The sequence below is a fragment of the Schistocerca nitens genome, chromosome 11 (genome assembly GCF_023898315.1).
Source record: "Schistocerca nitens isolate TAMUIC-IGC-003100 chromosome 11, iqSchNite1.1, whole genome shotgun sequence".
Taxonomy (NCBI): Eukaryota; Metazoa; Arthropoda; class Insecta; order Orthoptera; family Acrididae; genus Schistocerca; species Schistocerca nitens.
The window spans coordinates 13,146,016-13,164,596 of NC_064624.1; the positions used below are offsets into that span (position 1 = coordinate 13,146,016).

At 39.7% G+C, this 18,581-nt stretch overlaps 1 protein-coding gene and 1 long non-coding RNA gene across 5 annotated transcripts in view; one reads left to right on the plus strand and one right to left on the minus strand.

Annotated features, from left to right (window-relative positions):
• Positions 1 to 18,581, plus strand: part of LOC126213537 (speckle-type POZ protein-like) — a 679,117-nt gene that overhangs the window by 249,696 nt on the left and 410,840 nt on the right. Inside the window, exon 4 of one of the 4 annotated variants that reach the window (XM_049941385.1) lies at positions 1,362 to 1,792. The exons of the other annotated variants lie outside the window; for them this stretch is intronic. Within the exon in view, the coding sequence (XP_049797342.1) occupies positions 1,362 to 1,664 (303 nt within the window). The 3' untranslated portion in view covers positions 1,665 to 1,792. Of the gene's footprint in view, positions 1 to 1,361; positions 1,793 to 18,581 lie in introns of those variants that run through there. 4 annotated transcript variants of the gene reach the window in all.
• LOC126213539 (uncharacterized) lies at positions 9,481 to 15,864 on the minus strand. The gene is made up of 6 exons (XR_007541211.1): positions 15,729 to 15,864; positions 15,486 to 15,629; positions 10,106 to 10,248; positions 9,852 to 10,021; positions 9,644 to 9,769; positions 9,481 to 9,550 (listed from the first exon to the last, which is right to left on the minus strand). It is a non-coding gene; the product is annotated as an uncharacterized LOC126213539 (long non-coding RNA).

Genomic DNA, 18,581 nt, shown 5'->3' on the forward strand with positions numbered 1-18,581 from the left:
GAGTCAAATTCATCAACCTTTCGGAGACATTAGATTTTGCTTTTGGCGAATCTACTATCAGTACGGGAAGTGTTTACCACTGGTGTAAATATTTCGATTTCAACAGTTCGGTGCAGCACAAATTCCTGTCAGATGGTGAAACGGTGAGCAAGCAGTAAAACCTACAAACTCAACGCCAGCGGCATGACGCAATTCGAAAAAAAAAAAAAAAAAAAAAAAAACAACTCCAGATTTGTGTCGGAACAGTTGATGATTCCTGCACTGCGATAACGCATCTGCTTAGAATTCGTTGCGTGTTCGTGAGTGTTCGGCTACAAACCATACTGTGGTGACGCCCTTGGCTGTACGATCACCCGATGTGAAATTTTGTTCCTAAAAATTGAGACGAACCGTAAAGGGCTGTCTTTTTCATACAGAGATGAGATTTAAAATGCATTGCTGAGAGAACTACAGGGTATCACAACAAAACTTCCAGAATTGTATGAGGAAGCGGAACAAACACTGGAAGAATTCTATTCACATGTAATAAAGAATATTTTGATGAAGACAACATTTATGTAGAGTAATACATAAACGCAGTATTGGATCAAATATTCACATATCTCCCTTTCACTAATATTGTCCGTGTTGCAACCTACGTTTTGTTAACAGACGAGGAAGTTGTATTTCAGTAATTAGAGATGTCATTAGCCGGCCGCGGTGGTCTCGCGGTTCTAGGCGCGCAGTCTGGAACCGTGAGACTGCTACGGTCGCAGGTTCGAATCCTGCCTCGGGCATGGATGTGTGTGATGTCCTTGGGTTAGTTAGGTTTAAGTAGTTCTAAGCTCTAGGGGACTGATGACCACAGCAGTTGAGTCCCATAGTGCTCAGAGACATTTGAACCATTTTTTAGAGATGTCATTAGTTGCCTGTGTTTTCTTCGCAAGTGTCGGAAGGGATTGCTGCAAAGAGAAGCTAGCATTAGAGGTGTGTTTCTCTGAAGCTCAAAGATCGGCTAACAACAGCATGCGGAGGTCACAGGAGGTGACTCCTCGGAGTGAATTAGGAGAAAAAGTTAAAACAGCTGGTAACGAGATGCAGTGCACCAATTTTTAACGGGAAGTGGATGCAGATTTCAATTATGGGATACTGGTATCTATGTTCTGCGATACACTGGTTGATCTGTATCGTACATGGGAGATTTCTAGATTTGTAACTCATGGCTGGGCATAAGTGTATTGAGGGCTGCTCGCAGTGTGGCGTGTGTGACGGTTTCTTTCATTTGGTGTGTGTGTGTGTGTGTGTGTGTGTGTGTGTGTGTCTGTGTCTGTGTGTGTCTGTGTCTGTGTAGTAGAGTGAGAGAGTGTCGATGTTTTGTGCAGGAGCCTCTCTCAACAGGAGAGAGGGAGGAGGCTGAGAGAGGCGGCCAAGCAGGGGGCGGCGGAGCAGCTACGCGAGTTGCTGGCGGCGGGGGCGGACGTGGGGGCGAGGGAGGAGTGGGGGAGCAGCTGGACCGCCCTGCACGAGGCAGCAGACGGGGGTCACGTGGCGGCGGCCAGCTGCCTCGTCGGCGCCGGCGCGGAGGTCGACGCCAGGGACAGCGGGGGGCAGAGGACGCCCCTGCACTGGGCTGCATACAACGGCCACGCTGGTGTGGTGCGGCTGCTGGTCGGCGCCTCTGCTGACCCCAACGCCAGGGATTGTCTGGGGCGGACGCCGCTGCACAGGGCGGCAGAGTGGGGCGAGGCAGAGGCGGCGGCTGAGCTCCTCCTGGCGGGGGCGGACAGGGGGTCCCGGGATGTGGGTGGCAAGACCCCCCTGGACGTCGCCAGGCAGAGGGGAAAGCAGCAGCTGGTGGATATGCTGACACAACGCTGACATACGGCATTCAGGAAGCACATTCAGTTACATCATATGTGTTGGTCTTTCAAATAAAGAATACAAAATATCAATCCTTTGTTCATTTATTTGTACATACCATTTTGTGCTGTGTATGACAACTCCGGTAAAACCGTGACGACGACGAGAGATACCTGTAAACTAACGTGAGGAGCCCTTCTTTTGACGATTCAGTCTGTAAAATACTTCACGATCAGTTTTTGCAAAAACTGAGTAACAACTGAAAAACACTCCACTATTACTAAGCACCACTTGTCTCTCACAAGATTGTCTTCCTCTCGGGGTACATCATATGCAAGAAACTTACAAGAACACAGCCGACATCTATCACGACCGCCTGCATTTGAAAACGTCAGCACTCAATCTCTTTGAAGACACGAATGGCGCAATATTGTTGGTTGTCTACCACATCATGCAGCTGCATCAACGTTCCTTGTTCGAACCAGTCCACTACATTACCCCATTACTGGGAACTATATGCTGTTAGCATGTGTGGTGCTATGTTACACCAGCATATACTCCACCATACTCATAAATTACTGGCACACAAGTCGTTCAGTCAGAATGTGTCTTCAGTTCCGACGTCACGCCGAGTGTACCTGCGTATCTGCATTACGCAAATACTTGCAGCCTTTAATTGCAGCCTCACATTGGTAGCAAGAGTTACACCACATACTGGGCAACACTGCACACGGAACGAGTCACACATCAGGCAGATTCGTAGAGGTCACGCTACCACGAAAACTAAAATAGACAAAATTCTCTACTTTGGCCCACGAATCGAGGAAGTGCTTCCAACTGTTGGTGAGATTCTAATGGGCGACTTGCTGTTACGTTAATTCAAATGTAGACGTGACTGCCGATGTAAATTACACACTTTCCCATACTGTCGCCATCTGTATATGAGCGTGTCGATATTTCCTAACTTTCGTCACCTGAGCCTACGACGTTTAATAAAAATGACGGAACGAGCAGCGGGGATGTCAAAAACAAAACGCACTACGACAACTAAGTTTCAAAAGACGTTTCCTGTGACAGCAGTGCTACACTGGAGCGAATCGCTGGTGGTTACACAGATGGAAGAGATACATGTCGAGTGTGCACAGAAGAGGTTCTTATAAAGTGCCAAGCGATGTGAAAGACTCGTAAAATGTTGACGTCGAAAGTGAACTGGGCGGGTTGAGTGTGTGAGGTTTCTTTCCCTATCGACACAAACTTATTTTTCCAGGTTTTACGTTTAAATGTAACGCTGCAGCTAAGGGAACAGTGCAGAATACAGCAGTGGCGGCGGCGAGCGAGAAGGCGTTCCCCGCGCATGCGCCGGCAGCGGATTCGCCACGCGGCGTGACGGTGAGTGGCTGGGGTGAGGGCTCGCGAGCCAGCCGTGGGGCCGCGACACAGACTCGCGCCCGCCAGCCTCCAGTACTCGGCTGCGAGGCGGACCTGCAACTTCCCCTCGGGAAAGCTTCGTTTCACCCGAACGAGCTAAGGAAGTGACGTCAAAATGACGTAGCCCAGCGTTCGCGAAGTATGTCGATACGTCGATCGCCGAGTACAAATCGAGTTGACTTGACGTGAAAGTGTACTAGCCACGGCTGTTCGGGTGCAGTCCCAAATGGAGTGTCCGAGGGGGGGGGACTGTGTGTTAACCACGCAATCGTTCGGGTGCAGTCTCAAATGGAGTGTCCGAGGAGGGGGACTGTGTGTTAACCACGCAATAAAACTATGTAGTTAACATGTGGATAAGAGTGTTTTCTCTTGTATTCTAATAAACTATACTGTGTCTGTTCGTTCATCCGTGGCAAAATATGCGTACGACATGTCTTCCAGTTATATTTGCCAAATTTTACGTGCTTTCCCTAGTTGGTTAATGATGTGCCATAGTAACAGAGTACTCCAGAAAATTGCACATAGAATCGAAAAACGCGTTAATTGGTTTGTTGCAACATATTCACCAAAGTCTGATTAAAAAACGAAAGTTGTCACAGACTCAAAGATTTCTTTCTCTATATTTGCTGCTGAATATATGAAATGACTCGTGTCAGCACATCATTTAGAACATTCATTCCCACGCCGTATCCGCAATTTCAGAATTGAACGTGGATGTTCAGACGACTATTTTTAAAAAAAGGACTAATTAAAAAGAAATGTAAATAAATTATGAAACAATTACCGGTACTCTCATGTGAATGCTATTTTTCTGAAAATGTATGTATTATTCTACTGTTTTCATTAAGAGCAGTGTACTGTCTCCAGCCACACTCAATCATGGCTCCATACATACAGAACTGTACCAATAGTGTGCAATAATGTGTTAATAAAAAGTGAAAATAATATATGGCTACCTGAGTGGTAGTAGGAGATTAAACATAATTCACAAACTAAATATTGAGGTAACTGTGTGATTTGCTTGGCATAATATTTGCAGCTTCTGGACCTTTTTTACCCTGAGGGGCAGGGTGGATTTTGTAAACAGCAACAATTTGTATTGTTTAAAAAAATTACATCACTGAATTTCTTTTTGTGTACTGTATCATTTATAAATTGCTCATCTCTATTTGGAATGTATCCTCATATGCTAATACTGAATGGAAAGTAGTTAGCTTATTTGGAAAATAGCTTGGTAGCCCATACAAGTATGTTTCATTTGTTTGCATCCAGATACTGATATTGGAGACTCTTTTAATAGAGTGACAACATTGTTTTAGTATTGTTTTTTCTGTGCACCCCAACAGAATTTAGTACATGTTGTTCATTGCCATTCCCTCAGTCTTAGAAGGGTTATTTGCAGTTGTTTTAGCCACACTTGTGACGGAGTATTTTGTGCTAGGACACTGAGGACCTTTATTCTTCGATGGCATAAAACCATAGTCAACTTCGTGGCATGAAAGCAAAAGTCGCAGAGCTTGGTCTCCTCTACAAATGTAGTAGAATATCAAATGTTCAATTCAGTCTGGTGTCAATCATTCTCTGTTTTATTTATTGTGATTAAAATTATGTTTGATAACTGTTAGCATGAGACACTGGCAAGCACTGTACTGAGATTAAGGGTAACAGTAAACAGTGGGTGCACAGAATACTCTTTATCCTAAGCCTTTGACCATATTTGCATGTTCATGGAGATGAGGGAACCAAAAGCCCATATGGACAAAGCTCCTAGCTACACTTTTACAGAATGGCATGGAGGAAGGGATGCAGATCAAGACAGCAATGGCCAGGGTAGGGGAGGACAGACTTTCATGGGGCTGGGCTTCTCTGCTGTGTTTCCAAAGGAGTTTTCATTATTTTTCAGGCATCAGTTTCCTTTTGAAGTACTAACCATTGCTACAATTTGAAGCAAATAATTTTGTCATCTTAGATACTGAAATAGCAATATTAAGCTCCTTTTTTGCATTAACGATTGTTTTCCTTAATCCATCATTTATGAAGATTGGCAATTTTTTGGTGATTGTGGAAATACCTCTTGAAATTGTGATGAAAACTCATCTATGCATGTTTAATATTAAACTGTGAGTACTCTATATACAGGAGACTGTCATAAGCTAGAGTTTATGGTTACAGATTTTTCACTGTACCTCTCTAACTGGTTCTAAACTGCAAAAACACTGAACAACTAAGGTCTTTCTTAGCACTTTCAGTTAAATAACATACATTAAAAACTCCCCACAACATTATTTCTCTTTTAGTACTAGGTGTAGCAGGTATGTTTCTTTACCATACATGTGCTGTACAGATATATGTGTGATTCATAAACTGCCAGCTCTTACCAGCATACCATCGATTTTCATCTGTGTACAGGCCTAAAATTGCTAGAGTGCCATCATTTGTTAATTTTTTTTTTACATCTATACATGTTTGCACACAATAATTGCACATCCAGGCTACAATAATGGGCTACATGATTGTATCCATGTAGCATCCCATGGTGTATTATGAGAAACACAGCAAATGACCGTTGTCTGCACAATCCATTGTGTTGCTGAAGCACCCAATGAATAGGTTTGTGTTGTGCTTTTCGGCAAGGGGATGGCCCAGCTCTATTACTGGACACATTTTTAAATGAGATTTTCCATTATATCTTCAATAAGAAATACTTTTTTATTTCTTGAACACACTGTCTGCCATGTGGCTGCAGGCAGCCACAGTAGAACTAGATGCCTGACACTACATAGCCACTTGAGGCCACAGCAGAGCCTAGCACCTAGCACTGTGTGCCTGGCAGTGAAATATCCATCGGTAAGTGTGTGCCAGTCTGTGTGTTAAACTTCAGTGTTTTAACCAGTTGCAATTGTGTTACATTGTTTAAAAAATGGAATATATCTTCAGTTTGTGAAATTTTGTACAGTATTTACCTAGTCAGTACAGAGAGATAAGTGATAAAGTTTAACTCTGGTTGAATGGGAGCATGTTCCATTACAGTCAGGTACACAAACCACTTGTTCCATTGCACATTGTGTGTAGTGGAGGCTTATTAAATCTATGGAGTGCTTTCTGCTTATAATAGTGCTAGAGCAACATTTATATCATCTCTCAGACCAGTAACCCACCATAGTACTTCCTGAGGGTGAAATGCAACATTTACAGTGAGAATTCTGTTAACACCGTCTTGTGTTAAAGGATTTCCATTTTGGTTCTTTCAGGTAAAGAGATACGAAGCCAAGCAGGCCCACTTACATAGATTTTTGTTTACTTTATGTTTTGGCTTCAATAGTGAAAGAAAATATTATTTAAAATAATATGAAGTACCACAATCAAAACGTTGCAGACTTTTTTTATAACCCTTACCACATTGGTGCCAATGTTACACAGGAAAACATTAGTGGCCAATGATGAAACTGAAGTGCTTGTGGTATCTACAATTTGAAATGTAATATATCTCATAACATACAAGACAGATCACGATTTGTTGTAAAAAATGGCAAATTGGATATAAAAGATCGTGAACTACAAAAGTAAAATAGATGAATTTTAGAACCATTATTTCTTAAGTTGTAACAGTGATACTCAGGACAGTTTATTTACAACTTGAAACATACCTATCATAGATTTACAACAAACTCACAACCATGAATTATTTGATAGAATGGTAGCAAGTTTTGCCGGGCTAACAACATTTCTAGTAACATTCAGAATTAGTAGCCTTAAGTTATTGTCCCCAAAAAACACCATACTGAATTACTGTCTACCTGGTGAGCAAGAGTCTCCAGAAATACAATAGGAAAGGGCAGGAGGACAATACCAGGTGTAGAAATTTCCCTGTAGTAGGCACTGTATATGCCATTTTTAAAGTTCTAATCCTCTTGTGAAGTAAATAAACCTAAAAACTGTAAGTCTGTTAGGTTGGTTACATTTTTCAGGCACCATAATCAAAGTACTTTACTTTCATATCTGTGGAATTATAGTGGGTAATTGCAAATGATTAAGAAAACTTCATAATTATTGATACCACATTGTTTTATTATCTGTAATAGGAAATACATGGAGTTTAGTTTTCACTCAAAAAGGATACTTACACAATGACATTTCTTCATATGTCCAATTCACATACATAGTCCATGTGTGCTTACATAAATGCAAAACATAAAATACGTTGACATGTACAATAGTATAAACATTTTAAAAACACTAACAACTAGTCATTTTGAACGACAGATTGTGTGTAAGCTTAAAGGAACAATGCACACATGAGAGTATGCACTGAAAAATATAATTTGAAAATTGCTATTCCCTCTAATGTCACGTTTAGCTCATATGATTCATTGCCAAAGGAAATGATAATTACATAATTGAATTTATTCATTCCAACATGTGTATTCTGACTACACAACAAATTATGAGCAATGTACATAAGTTTTTTGAGTTGATACTGTTTTATAAATGAAAAACCTTTTCTCAAATATTGTTTTACCACACAGATTAAACAACTTACACCCATGTGCTCACAGCTTATTTGTTGTAAGGAAATCAGTGAGTGACCAGGATGCAATACAGAAACACACTTGCTGGAAAAAAAAAAACTTAACTAAGGTTTGTTCGTTAACACTTTCTGGGTTCATGCACTTTAGTGTTGCTGGAACAGACCAAATCGGATGAACATAATGTTTCACCCAACAGATAGTACAATTTATAGCCATATGTATCGGGCTCTGTTCGATTTGAAGAAAACTGTTATTGACCAAGATGCATTAAGGAATCAAATTAATGGGTGGGAAATGGAATCGAAGGCTGAGAGATTTTTTTCAGACCGTTTACAGATGACAATGGAAAAGTGCAGCCATTGCTTTTTTGTTACCAGCACAAGTGGCAAAGGGAACTTTTGAAAAAGTATGGTAGGGTATGTTTGCTTGATGCAACATACAAGACAACGAAGTATGACATTCCATTATTTTTCTTGGTAGTGAGAGCTAATTTATGCTATTTAGTAGTTGGGATATTCTTCATTCAAGTAGAAAACACTGCATCAATTAAAGAGGCTCTAGAAATTTTCAAGGCACGGAACCCAGATTGGAATCCAGTTTCATGGGTTACAGATTTCTCTGAGCCTGAGATATGGGCAATTAAAGGAACATTTCCAATGTCAAGGATTTATCTTTGTTTATTTCATCGAAAGCAAGCCTGGCAATGGTGGCTTAGCAAAAAGAACAATTTAGATGTACCGGGAGATAGTGAGCAAATTCTGAAGCTGTGGGAAGAAATTGTAGTCGCCATCTGAAGAACAATTCTTAACTGCAAAACAAAACCTTCAATCTCATGAATTATTAACTAGAAATTCTGGTGCACTTGATTATTTTAATAAGCAATGGCTTTCAGTGTCTGAAAGGTGGGTGAAGGCCTATGAGGACAAGGAGAATTTCTTCGCCAATATAACTACTACTAATGGTGTTGAATCACTAAATGAAAGAGTGAAACATTTTTTCTTAGACATTCAGCAGATATAACATTGACAGGTGTTGTTAAAGTTTTAATAAATTATTTCCTCCCTAGCCTGTTTAAAAAATATTGTCTGAAGAATTCAGCTGTGAAATCTTACAGCAGAGAGATTCCTCACTTCTTGCATAACAAGTCACACGAATTTGTGAATCACGTAATGAAAATATATTCTTCAGCACAAACTGGACTTACCGAAAGCTCAGTGAAATAAATGGGCGAGGGATTATTTTGTGTAGAATGTGCTGAGGCCTAGGATTGTTACTATGTGGTGAATTCTGCAAAGCCTAATTGGACATGTGAATACTTCCATGCAAACATTTCTGCGCAATTTTCATTTATTACCCTGGCTGGGACTTTGATAAGTTGAATGACAGTTACAAGAACAGCCCTTTCATTTGTCTCGATGGGACCTTTGGGTTTGGCTCAAGCAGCAGTTGGTCTGAACCTGCCAGCCCTGTATTACAAAGTTCAGAGGATACCAGCAGTGAGGAGGCAGTAAACCAAGGCAGTGCCAATCCCAGAAACTCAACTTCATCAGAGGAGCAAGATGCACGGGAATTAGCTAGGCTGGTTATAAACCTGACCTACAGCACTATAAACATTAACAGACTTTGAGAATGTGTGCTCTAGCTACATCTTATCCTGAGGATGATGTAATAGCATCATGATTTAAAAAAAAAAAAAAAAATCAGAAATTTGCCTTTCTGTCTTACTTTAACACCAAGGCCACTTCTGCAGCAACCTGTAACAATACAAAATTGTCAAATCATGTACAGTGAAGTGGTAAAATAACATGCTCCTAGAAATATAATTCAGAATCAGATACTATACTCACTTTTGTCTCCATGTGGTAATTTGTTCACTGTACAGAAAACTTGGAAAATTCAGCCATTTGTCTGAAACTGTAGCTGGGCACTCATTTGTGTTCATTATATTTTCCCTTGGACTGATACGGTCTTGACTAAGTGCAGAAAGCAAAATTAATTGAAAAAAATTGCCTTGTAATAAGAATTCATATAAATAAATGTTATCACATTACGCACCTTGATGATACACAACCAGGTAATGTGCCACAGCAACCTTATTTGTAACGGTAGGGACTACCGCACCTGGGTATGCATTGTGTGTCAATTACACTTTCCACGAGAGAAGGAGGTTCAGAGGAATGATCACAACATTGCCTCTCGCTGCTGGGAGAAGACAGCTGTGTCACCTGAATGGGAATACAATGATTAACTTTAAAATAACTTGGCCTGCAAGTGATTTTAATCAAAAATCAATGCAGATACTGACATACCTTGATGTTGCCAAGGTGATCTGCAACTGCAACTCTCTTGTAAATTTTGCTTGTGGCTTGTCCATTGCTCCCATGCAATACAAAAGAACCAAATAAGCTGATCTGAATGCTGCTTTTAAATGTGGCACAAGAACACAGAGTACCTGTGAACCGTGAAATAATGTAGTAAGCAAAAAAAGGGTAAACAATACATATTTAACATATTTAATGATGAAGCATATGTAACACGTTTAACTGCAAAAGGGGATAACTCCCACACCACCCACAGCTTTAAAATAAAAGATAGATTGCAATTCTTACCTATCACTACTGCAATCTATATATGACTGACAAGGTGTTGAGAAAAATTTCCTTTGCAGTATAATAATCTGTATGTACACTGAGTAACTGTGGTAAATAGTACAGATTCATTCTACTTGATGCAGAGTACACATAACATGTCTAAGAACGGTAATATTATAACAACACAAAGCCCAGGATGGAATAACAATTTTACACTTATCCATCTTGGCTTTCAGCCAAAGCTCCTTCATCTGAAATACAAATTAGACACACATTCTGGCCACAGTAGTGAGAGACATTGGTCATGGGTGTGTATTTTTCTATTTCAGATGAAGGCCTTTGGGCTGAAAGCTAAGAGTTATCAATCTTTTCATTGTACCAATTTGTGAGAACATTTTGTATCCGTTTTGTAATGTTAATATTCTACTTCATTAAGTCTGCCACAATTGGGAATTCCTCAATTAAAGCTGATCTTCAACAGACAATTTCTACTTTTTGGATAGTGAATGTCAAACATACTGTGTGAATCTGGAATTAGCAGCAACATGTCAGTTCGTCTTTAGCAAAGTGTAGAACACTGCCTGCCATGACATACAAATTTCATTGTAGTAAATTACAATTTACAGGATACGTTTATCAGCAGTGACTAAGGGCTTAACCCATTGTCTTTAATTATCAACCATCAAAGATCCTCTTGCAACACTGTCTAAATTGTTTACTCTATCTGCAAGGTTGCTTTCACCTCATGGTTGGTAGTCTTAACAAGTTGTTTTACAGAAGTAATTGCAGATGTAACACATGTCATTAAAATTTCATGTATGGAAAAAAATCGAACACTGTGTGTGACATGACTTTTACCAAGCACCCCTATACTCTATACAATGAGTTGATAAAATATTAGGAGTTGCACACATAGAATGAGTGGTATCATGCAACACATTAATGTCTCCATTTTTTACGTACCTATCCCTGCACTTCATAGGTCAATGAAAATGTCAGAGCTACTGAGGTAAATCTTTCCAAATAGGTGAGGCTCTATACCATCTCACTGTTAGAAATTAAAGGGGCAGGATAACAAATTAGGAGTAGCTCAAGGAGTGTGTGTTGATCTCTCAAGAAGATTGGCAAGCAGGGGGATAAGTAGCTACTGGAATGATACTACCAATGAAAATAGCAATACTTTAGTGATTAATGGATCTACAGACCAGAGCCTCAGACAAATTCGTATGTGTGTACACATATAGGTAGAATAATTGAATAATCTTTGGGAATTGTATATAACAGCCAATTGTGTGTCAGAGTAACTGTACAACAACATTTAGTCCATTCATGCATGTGATGAGGCATTAGCTACTTAAGACAAGAGCTCCTTTCATCTGACCACCACCAGACTGCATACAGCAAATTCCACAACAGTGGAACAATAAAACTTTTAAGCGAAAAGATCTAAAATTGTACCCCATAGTACAGTACAAGAACCATGTAGATTGAGTCATCCCAGGTGCCTCTACCTTTCAGTAATTATAGTAATATGTAGTGAAAGGGGGAAAAAAAAACTGTACGAGAGATAAGGTGGAGGGAATGGGGGCAGAGAGAGAAAGAATTTGCTTACAGGAAGATTTATAAGGCACATTATTAGAACAGGAAAAGTTTTTGGTAAGGTAGGACAAACTATGAGAGGAGGAAGGGGCAGCTGGCACTTGTGCAGACTAGACAATGGGTGTTATGTGGAAGCAGCCCAAGTTTTTGAACCAACTATTGTGAAAAATCTAGAACAGGGCCAGTGGCGTACTTACACCTTTCGCGCAGGAATGTTTTCAGCACTTCTTGTGAAGTATAATGGAACAAAAGAGGGTGTGTCAGCTGTGTTATACAGCCAATGAGATAGCAGTAGACAGACTACATGTTTCAATGTAATACATTTGAAAGAAAGGATGAAACATTGTTGTAAACAATAATCATATATTTAACTGCTCCCTGTTTGAGTCACAGCTATTTAAACTGTGCTAGCATCTGAAAACTGAGTTCAGTGTCACAACCCAAGGTGTATTCGAGAAAGTAGTGAAATATTTTTCTCCTCTTGAGTTGGTATGCAATCAATGTACACAAGAACAATGAGTAAGTGGATCAATGTTTTTTACTTAAATCATGGAAGACTGTAGGTGGAACGGTGCTTTTTAATATAGCACACGTGCAACTATCAATGAATACTGATCCACCTACCTTCTTCCACGATGGAATTAAAAAAAAAAAAAAAAAATTGATCTTGTTACTCAAAGTGGAGGCTTATGCTGCACCCAGACTATTCCACCCTCTTACTCTTTAAGAGTCATTTCACCATCACATCTGACATTTTCATGTCTCTGCAATTAATCCATGAGATATACACAAGCAGATGACATCATCATGCAGAACAATCACTGAAATCAGTAATTTATAGCTTGCGCCCCTTATCACAAAATATTTCTCAAAACTCATGAATACAATGAAAAACAGAAAACATAAAAATGCTTTACAATTTCAGTGCTAGAAGTATATTGTGTCTGTTCTTGTCTCTCATTGAATATGTCAAAGAATCATTCTTCTGGCTACGCAAAACTGTCGCTCGCCAACCAATGAGCAGTGGATAAGCACCATTTTGACTATCGCTGGCCCTGACCTAGATTTTAGCACCAATTATATAAAATCAAATTGGCTTCAGCAACTGGTTTATTAAATTTAAATAAATACTACTGGCTGTCTTTGCTATGTTCATGCCTAACTGATTCAGGGGGCTGAGCTGTATTTTGTATTTTATTTATGTTCCTCTTTTAGTCCAGGGTGATTGGTATGGGCATCAATGCAAGTAAGTAGTTCTTTCAATGATTATAGTTGTTGTACATTAGTTTTAGAAAATGTATGCACAATAAATTTATTTTGACTTACATATTCTTCGAGCTAAATTTGCTTCAGCAAAGAGGTAGGATACTTCAGATTGCAGCTGTTCAAGCAAAGCATGTTATCTTACACCTTCCATCCATTTTCATACAGTGTGATTATGAGACTTGGGCAGTATGTGGTACACCAAGAAGCTGAATTTCCCTCACAAAACATTATCAAAGAGCGCGCGCGCACACACACACACACACACACACACACACACACACACACACAGCTTTTATGATCCTGATAATGGAAGACCACTGGCTTGTGGGTTTGACGATGTTAAATCGTCCACACATTCTCGAAGCCTCTTCAGCGTTCTAGCAATTGCTTCTCTGTTTTTACAGTTGTAGGTCAGGTTTATGACCTGCCTTGCTAATTCTCGTGCATCTTGCTCCTCTGATGAAGTTGAGTTTCTGGGATTGGCACTGCCTTGGTTTACTGCCTCCTCACTGCTGGTATCCTCTGAACTTTGTAATACAGGGCTGGCAGGTTCAGACCAACTGCTGCTTGAGCCAAACCCAAAGGTCTCATCGAGACAAATGAAAGGGCTGTTCTTGTAACTGTCATTCAACTTATCAAAGTCCCAGCCAGGGTAATAAATGAAAATTGCGCAGAAATGTTTGCATGGATATTTCCACCTTTGGAAGTCTTCACATGTGCAATTAGGCTTTGCAAAATTCACCACATAGTAACAATCCTTGGCCTCGGCACTTTCTACACAAAATAATCCCTCACCCATTTCTCTCACTGAGCTTTCGGTAAGTTCAGTTTGCGCTGAAGAATATATTTTCATTACGTGATTCACAAATTCGTGTGACTTGTTATGCAAGAAGTGAGGAATCTCTCTGCTGTAAGATTTCACAGCTGAATTCTTCAGACAATATTTTTTAAACAGGCTAGGGAGGAAATCATTTATTAAAACTTTAACAACACCTGTCAATGTTTTATCTGCTGAATGTCTAAGAAAAAAATGTTTCACTCTTATTTAGTGATTCAACACCATTAGTAGTAGTTATATTGGCGAAGAAATTCTCCTTGTCCTCATAGGCCTTCACCCACCTTTCAGATACTGAAAGCCATTGCTTATTAAAATAATCAAGTGCACCAGAATTTCTAGTTAACAATTCATGAGATTGAAGGTTTTGTTTTGCAGTTAAGAATTGTTCTTCAGATGGTGACTCAGCAATTGCTTCCCACAGCTTCATGATTTGCTCACTATCACCCGGTATGTCTAAATTGTTCTTTTTGCTAAGCCACCGTTGCCAGGCTTGCTTTCGATGAAATAAACAAAGATAAACCCTTGACATTGGAAATGTTCCTTCAATTGCCCGTATCTCAGGCTCAGAGAAATCTGTAACCCATGAAACTGGATTCCAGTCTGGGTTCCATGCCTTGAAAATTTCTAGAGCCTCTTTAATTGAAGCAGTGTTTTCTACTTGAATGAAGAATATCCCAACTACTAAAAGGCATACATTAGCTTTCACTACCAAGAAAAATAATGGTATGTCATACTTCGTTGTCTTGTATGTTGCATCAAGCAAACATACCCTACCATACTTTTTCAAAAGTTCCCTTTGCCACTTGTGCTGGTAACAAAAAAGCAATGGCTGCACTTTTCCATTGTCATCTGTAAACGGTCTGAAAAAAAATCTCTCAGCCTTCGATTCCTTTTCCCACCCATTAATTTGATTCCTTAATGCATCTTGGTCAATAACAGTTTTCTTCAAATCGAACAGAGCCCGATACATATGGCTATAAATTGTACTATCTGTTGGGTAAAACATTATGTTCATCCGATCTGGTCTGTTTTCCCCAGTGAAATTTTTTTCCACAAATCTCTCCAGTTCTAACTTAATTATCCGAACTGAGTTCATCCCCTTTGTAACTATATCCCTGATCTCTTTTGAAAGCAAAGGGTGTATGTGTCCAATCGTTTTCACACATTCAATGCCATGATTATGGCGGCTTGCTTGGGAGGCAGCCACATAATATCGCAGATAACTTTTTGGTACCTGTGTCGACTCCAAGTCTCGTTTCAGTTTCTCAGTAACCTTTAATACAATACAAATTTATCAATGAATTACAAATATTTATATACAAGAGCTAGCCAAATGACATACGTGTAACTTATCAGGCTAATATATCTACACACATTACTCAGTTGGATACTCACTCTTTTTTTTGAACTGTCTGTTGCCGAGTTTATCGCATAATCGGGGAATATCCTGACACACTTAACATCCAATGTTGCTGGACAGCCTTTCTTTTGTGTGTCCATGAGAACTTTTCTCTTCTTCTTTGGGTTAACATGGTCCACCTTTATGTATAAAATAAACAAAATTTTATAAGTCCCTGTAACTATTCCTTTTTGATTGAAAATATATGTAATTGCTACTTAGATCTTTATTTTACTTACCAGATGATCTGCAACAGCAGTCTCCTTTTTATTATACAACGGGCCAAGAGTACATTCTCTTTTCACTAAGCTTTCCACACAGAAGACAGGGCCAAAAAAATGTATTGGTATGTTGCCTTTTGTGTGGCTGTAGAAGAAGCCTGTCTCATCTGGTAAAAACAGAATTTTAATTAAATCTACAATCATGTCACTGCACATATATGGGGTAGGCCACTGATGTACATGGAAACTTATGTAGCAGGCCTATGTAAAATATGTATGATAGCATCATGAAAAACCAACAGAATTTAGTGCAAAAACCAATTACCTTGTCATGAACTAGTACAATCAAGATCAGTTTATTCATACACAAATGGATATAGTTCACTACTGGATACAGGTAGTTGTCTTTGACCACTGAAGCAAACAGCATGGAAGTGATGTCAGTACTTAGTTGCAGTATTTTCACTCATTAATAGGTAGATAGTTTTGTAAATTAAGCTGCTTTAACTATACAGGAACAATGACCCAAATGATCAATAGATATACAATACAGAGTAGCCTGTGGTCAGTGAGGTTTAGGATACACTGTAAAAAATCTTGCCAGAGTAGAGGCAGGAAGATTTGCATTTCGTGCGTTGATGCTGCTACAAATACTTAATTAAAAAAAAAGTATCAGTACCTACACTTGAGTTACATTTTAATCCCTGCATGTCTTACATGTTTCCAAAATCAATTTCTTTCATTTCTTCTTCCCACATGTCTTTTGTTCACGGCATTCTATTAATGTGTGCGTGTTTTTTTTTTCCACATTTCTCATTTCTGATGTATATGGAGAAAACTAATTGTTTCCTTCACACAACAGTAACAAATTCTATTTGTAGGCTACATTCTACAAACTTTGACAATGGTTGTCCTTTTTGAAATTTCATTCTTAGTTATCCATTCCCATAAGCAAATTTATATTTTTAGCTACATAGCCATTAATGATATTTGTCGATTGTTTCGTGTGTGCTACATGGCTTGCTGTCTTCCCCATCCTACTACGACTGATTTACTCGATTGAACAGTACGTAGTGCGAGAATGAAAAGTGTAATGTGTTCACAGAATGAAAATATGCAAGACATGTTTAACTCGAGAAATGTACAGATCTGATTTACAAACTACGTTATTTACTACAAATAACTATAATTACATTTATTTTTAACGCAGCCAAAGGATATAAATGGAATACATCTATGTAACAACTATGTAATTATGTTACATCTGAACACAAAAACGAATTAGGAACACTTTCACTTACGTTTAGCAGCACCTGAAGGGGGCTGGCGATAATACGCACTTCTTCTAACTGAGTATGCGTAGCCATGGACGCGCAAGCTGCTCAGAAGATGGACAACATCCTCTTCTGTCTCGCAAAATCCATGAATGTCGCCTTCTCTGTCAATACGTACATCTTTCAGCGATGAACGCATTAACCTCTCGAACACATCTACTTCCCGGTCTTCAACACGGTCAGTAGACATAGTCGAAGAAGTGCCCGAAACAGGAGTTTGCGACATACCGCAGCAGCAGAACTCTACAGCACTGAGTCTGTAAACACACGACTCTCCCGCCACTTTTACGTCAACTCGATTTTCTCCCGCCACTACATCAGCTCGATTTGTAGTCGCCGATCGATATATCGATATACTTTGCGAACGCTGGGCTACGTCATCCCGACGTCACTTCCTTAGTTCGTTCGGGTGAAACGAAGCTCTCCCCTTCCCCTCAGTCAGCATCGGCCGCCAGGGCCCACCTGTGGCGCAGCAGGCGGTCACGTGTGGAACCGCTACACGGCGAAACAAACAACTTACACTCACACATTCACGCCAGGTTGTGATCGGAAACAGAAAACACACTAAATTTTCTGAATCTCGCCGTTCGAAAGAGAAACGCCACACATGGCTTCACAATATTCGGGAAACCGACAGCCACGAAGCATCGCCGTTCACAAACTGCCGAATCACCCGGTGGCGCACAAGCTTCAGATTCGGACTCCACAGACTAAACAGAACATCCGTAAGCAAACACCATCACACAAAGCAGCTACACACAATAAAACATATAGGAGAGGAAAATAGTGGCAAGTCCCATATGATCGAGAAATTAAACCAGCAAATTAGTAGAGATAAAAGGAACACATGCACACGCAGGCACGCGAGCGCGCGTGCATAGAGAGAGAAAGAGAGAGAGAGAGAGTGTGTAAACAAAATTCAAATTCGTCGCCGAATACTCTCGACAACAAATGAACGCCAACGGTGTCAGCAAACACAACAATGTGTGTGTGTGTGTGTGTGTGTGTGTGTGTGTGTGTAGTGCCCTCAGAACGCAAAAGAAGAATGTCGCAACAAAACATGACTAATAACAAATATATAAGCAAAATATTTTTATATGCCAAAATCATGACGTTTAATAATGAACAGATGTGTTAACTTGCTGATAAATTTCACATTTCCAGCGTTTGGTTTGCAGATGACAAGCAATCATTGCAGGACACCATACAGATAGTGTTGTAAAACTGTGTAATGTGAAAATTACTGTAAGAAGAGAAACGATCAAAAACTTTCTTCACGCCTCACTTTGTTAGATCAATTAAAACATAAAATACGTTCACTTTCTACAGCTTACAATAACCAGATCCCACTCTGGATGGCACAGAGGTGCCGAAACATGTTTGGGTAACAAGAAAAATTAGTGTTTCAGCATAAAAGGGAACCCGATTTCAAAAATATATGTATACATTCGCCGTTGACTGTTAGAGTTATTTTCGCAACTGCAGTGTTGCCTTTGGGCTCTGAACAAGATTTCATCTCGGCACATGTCAGACTTTA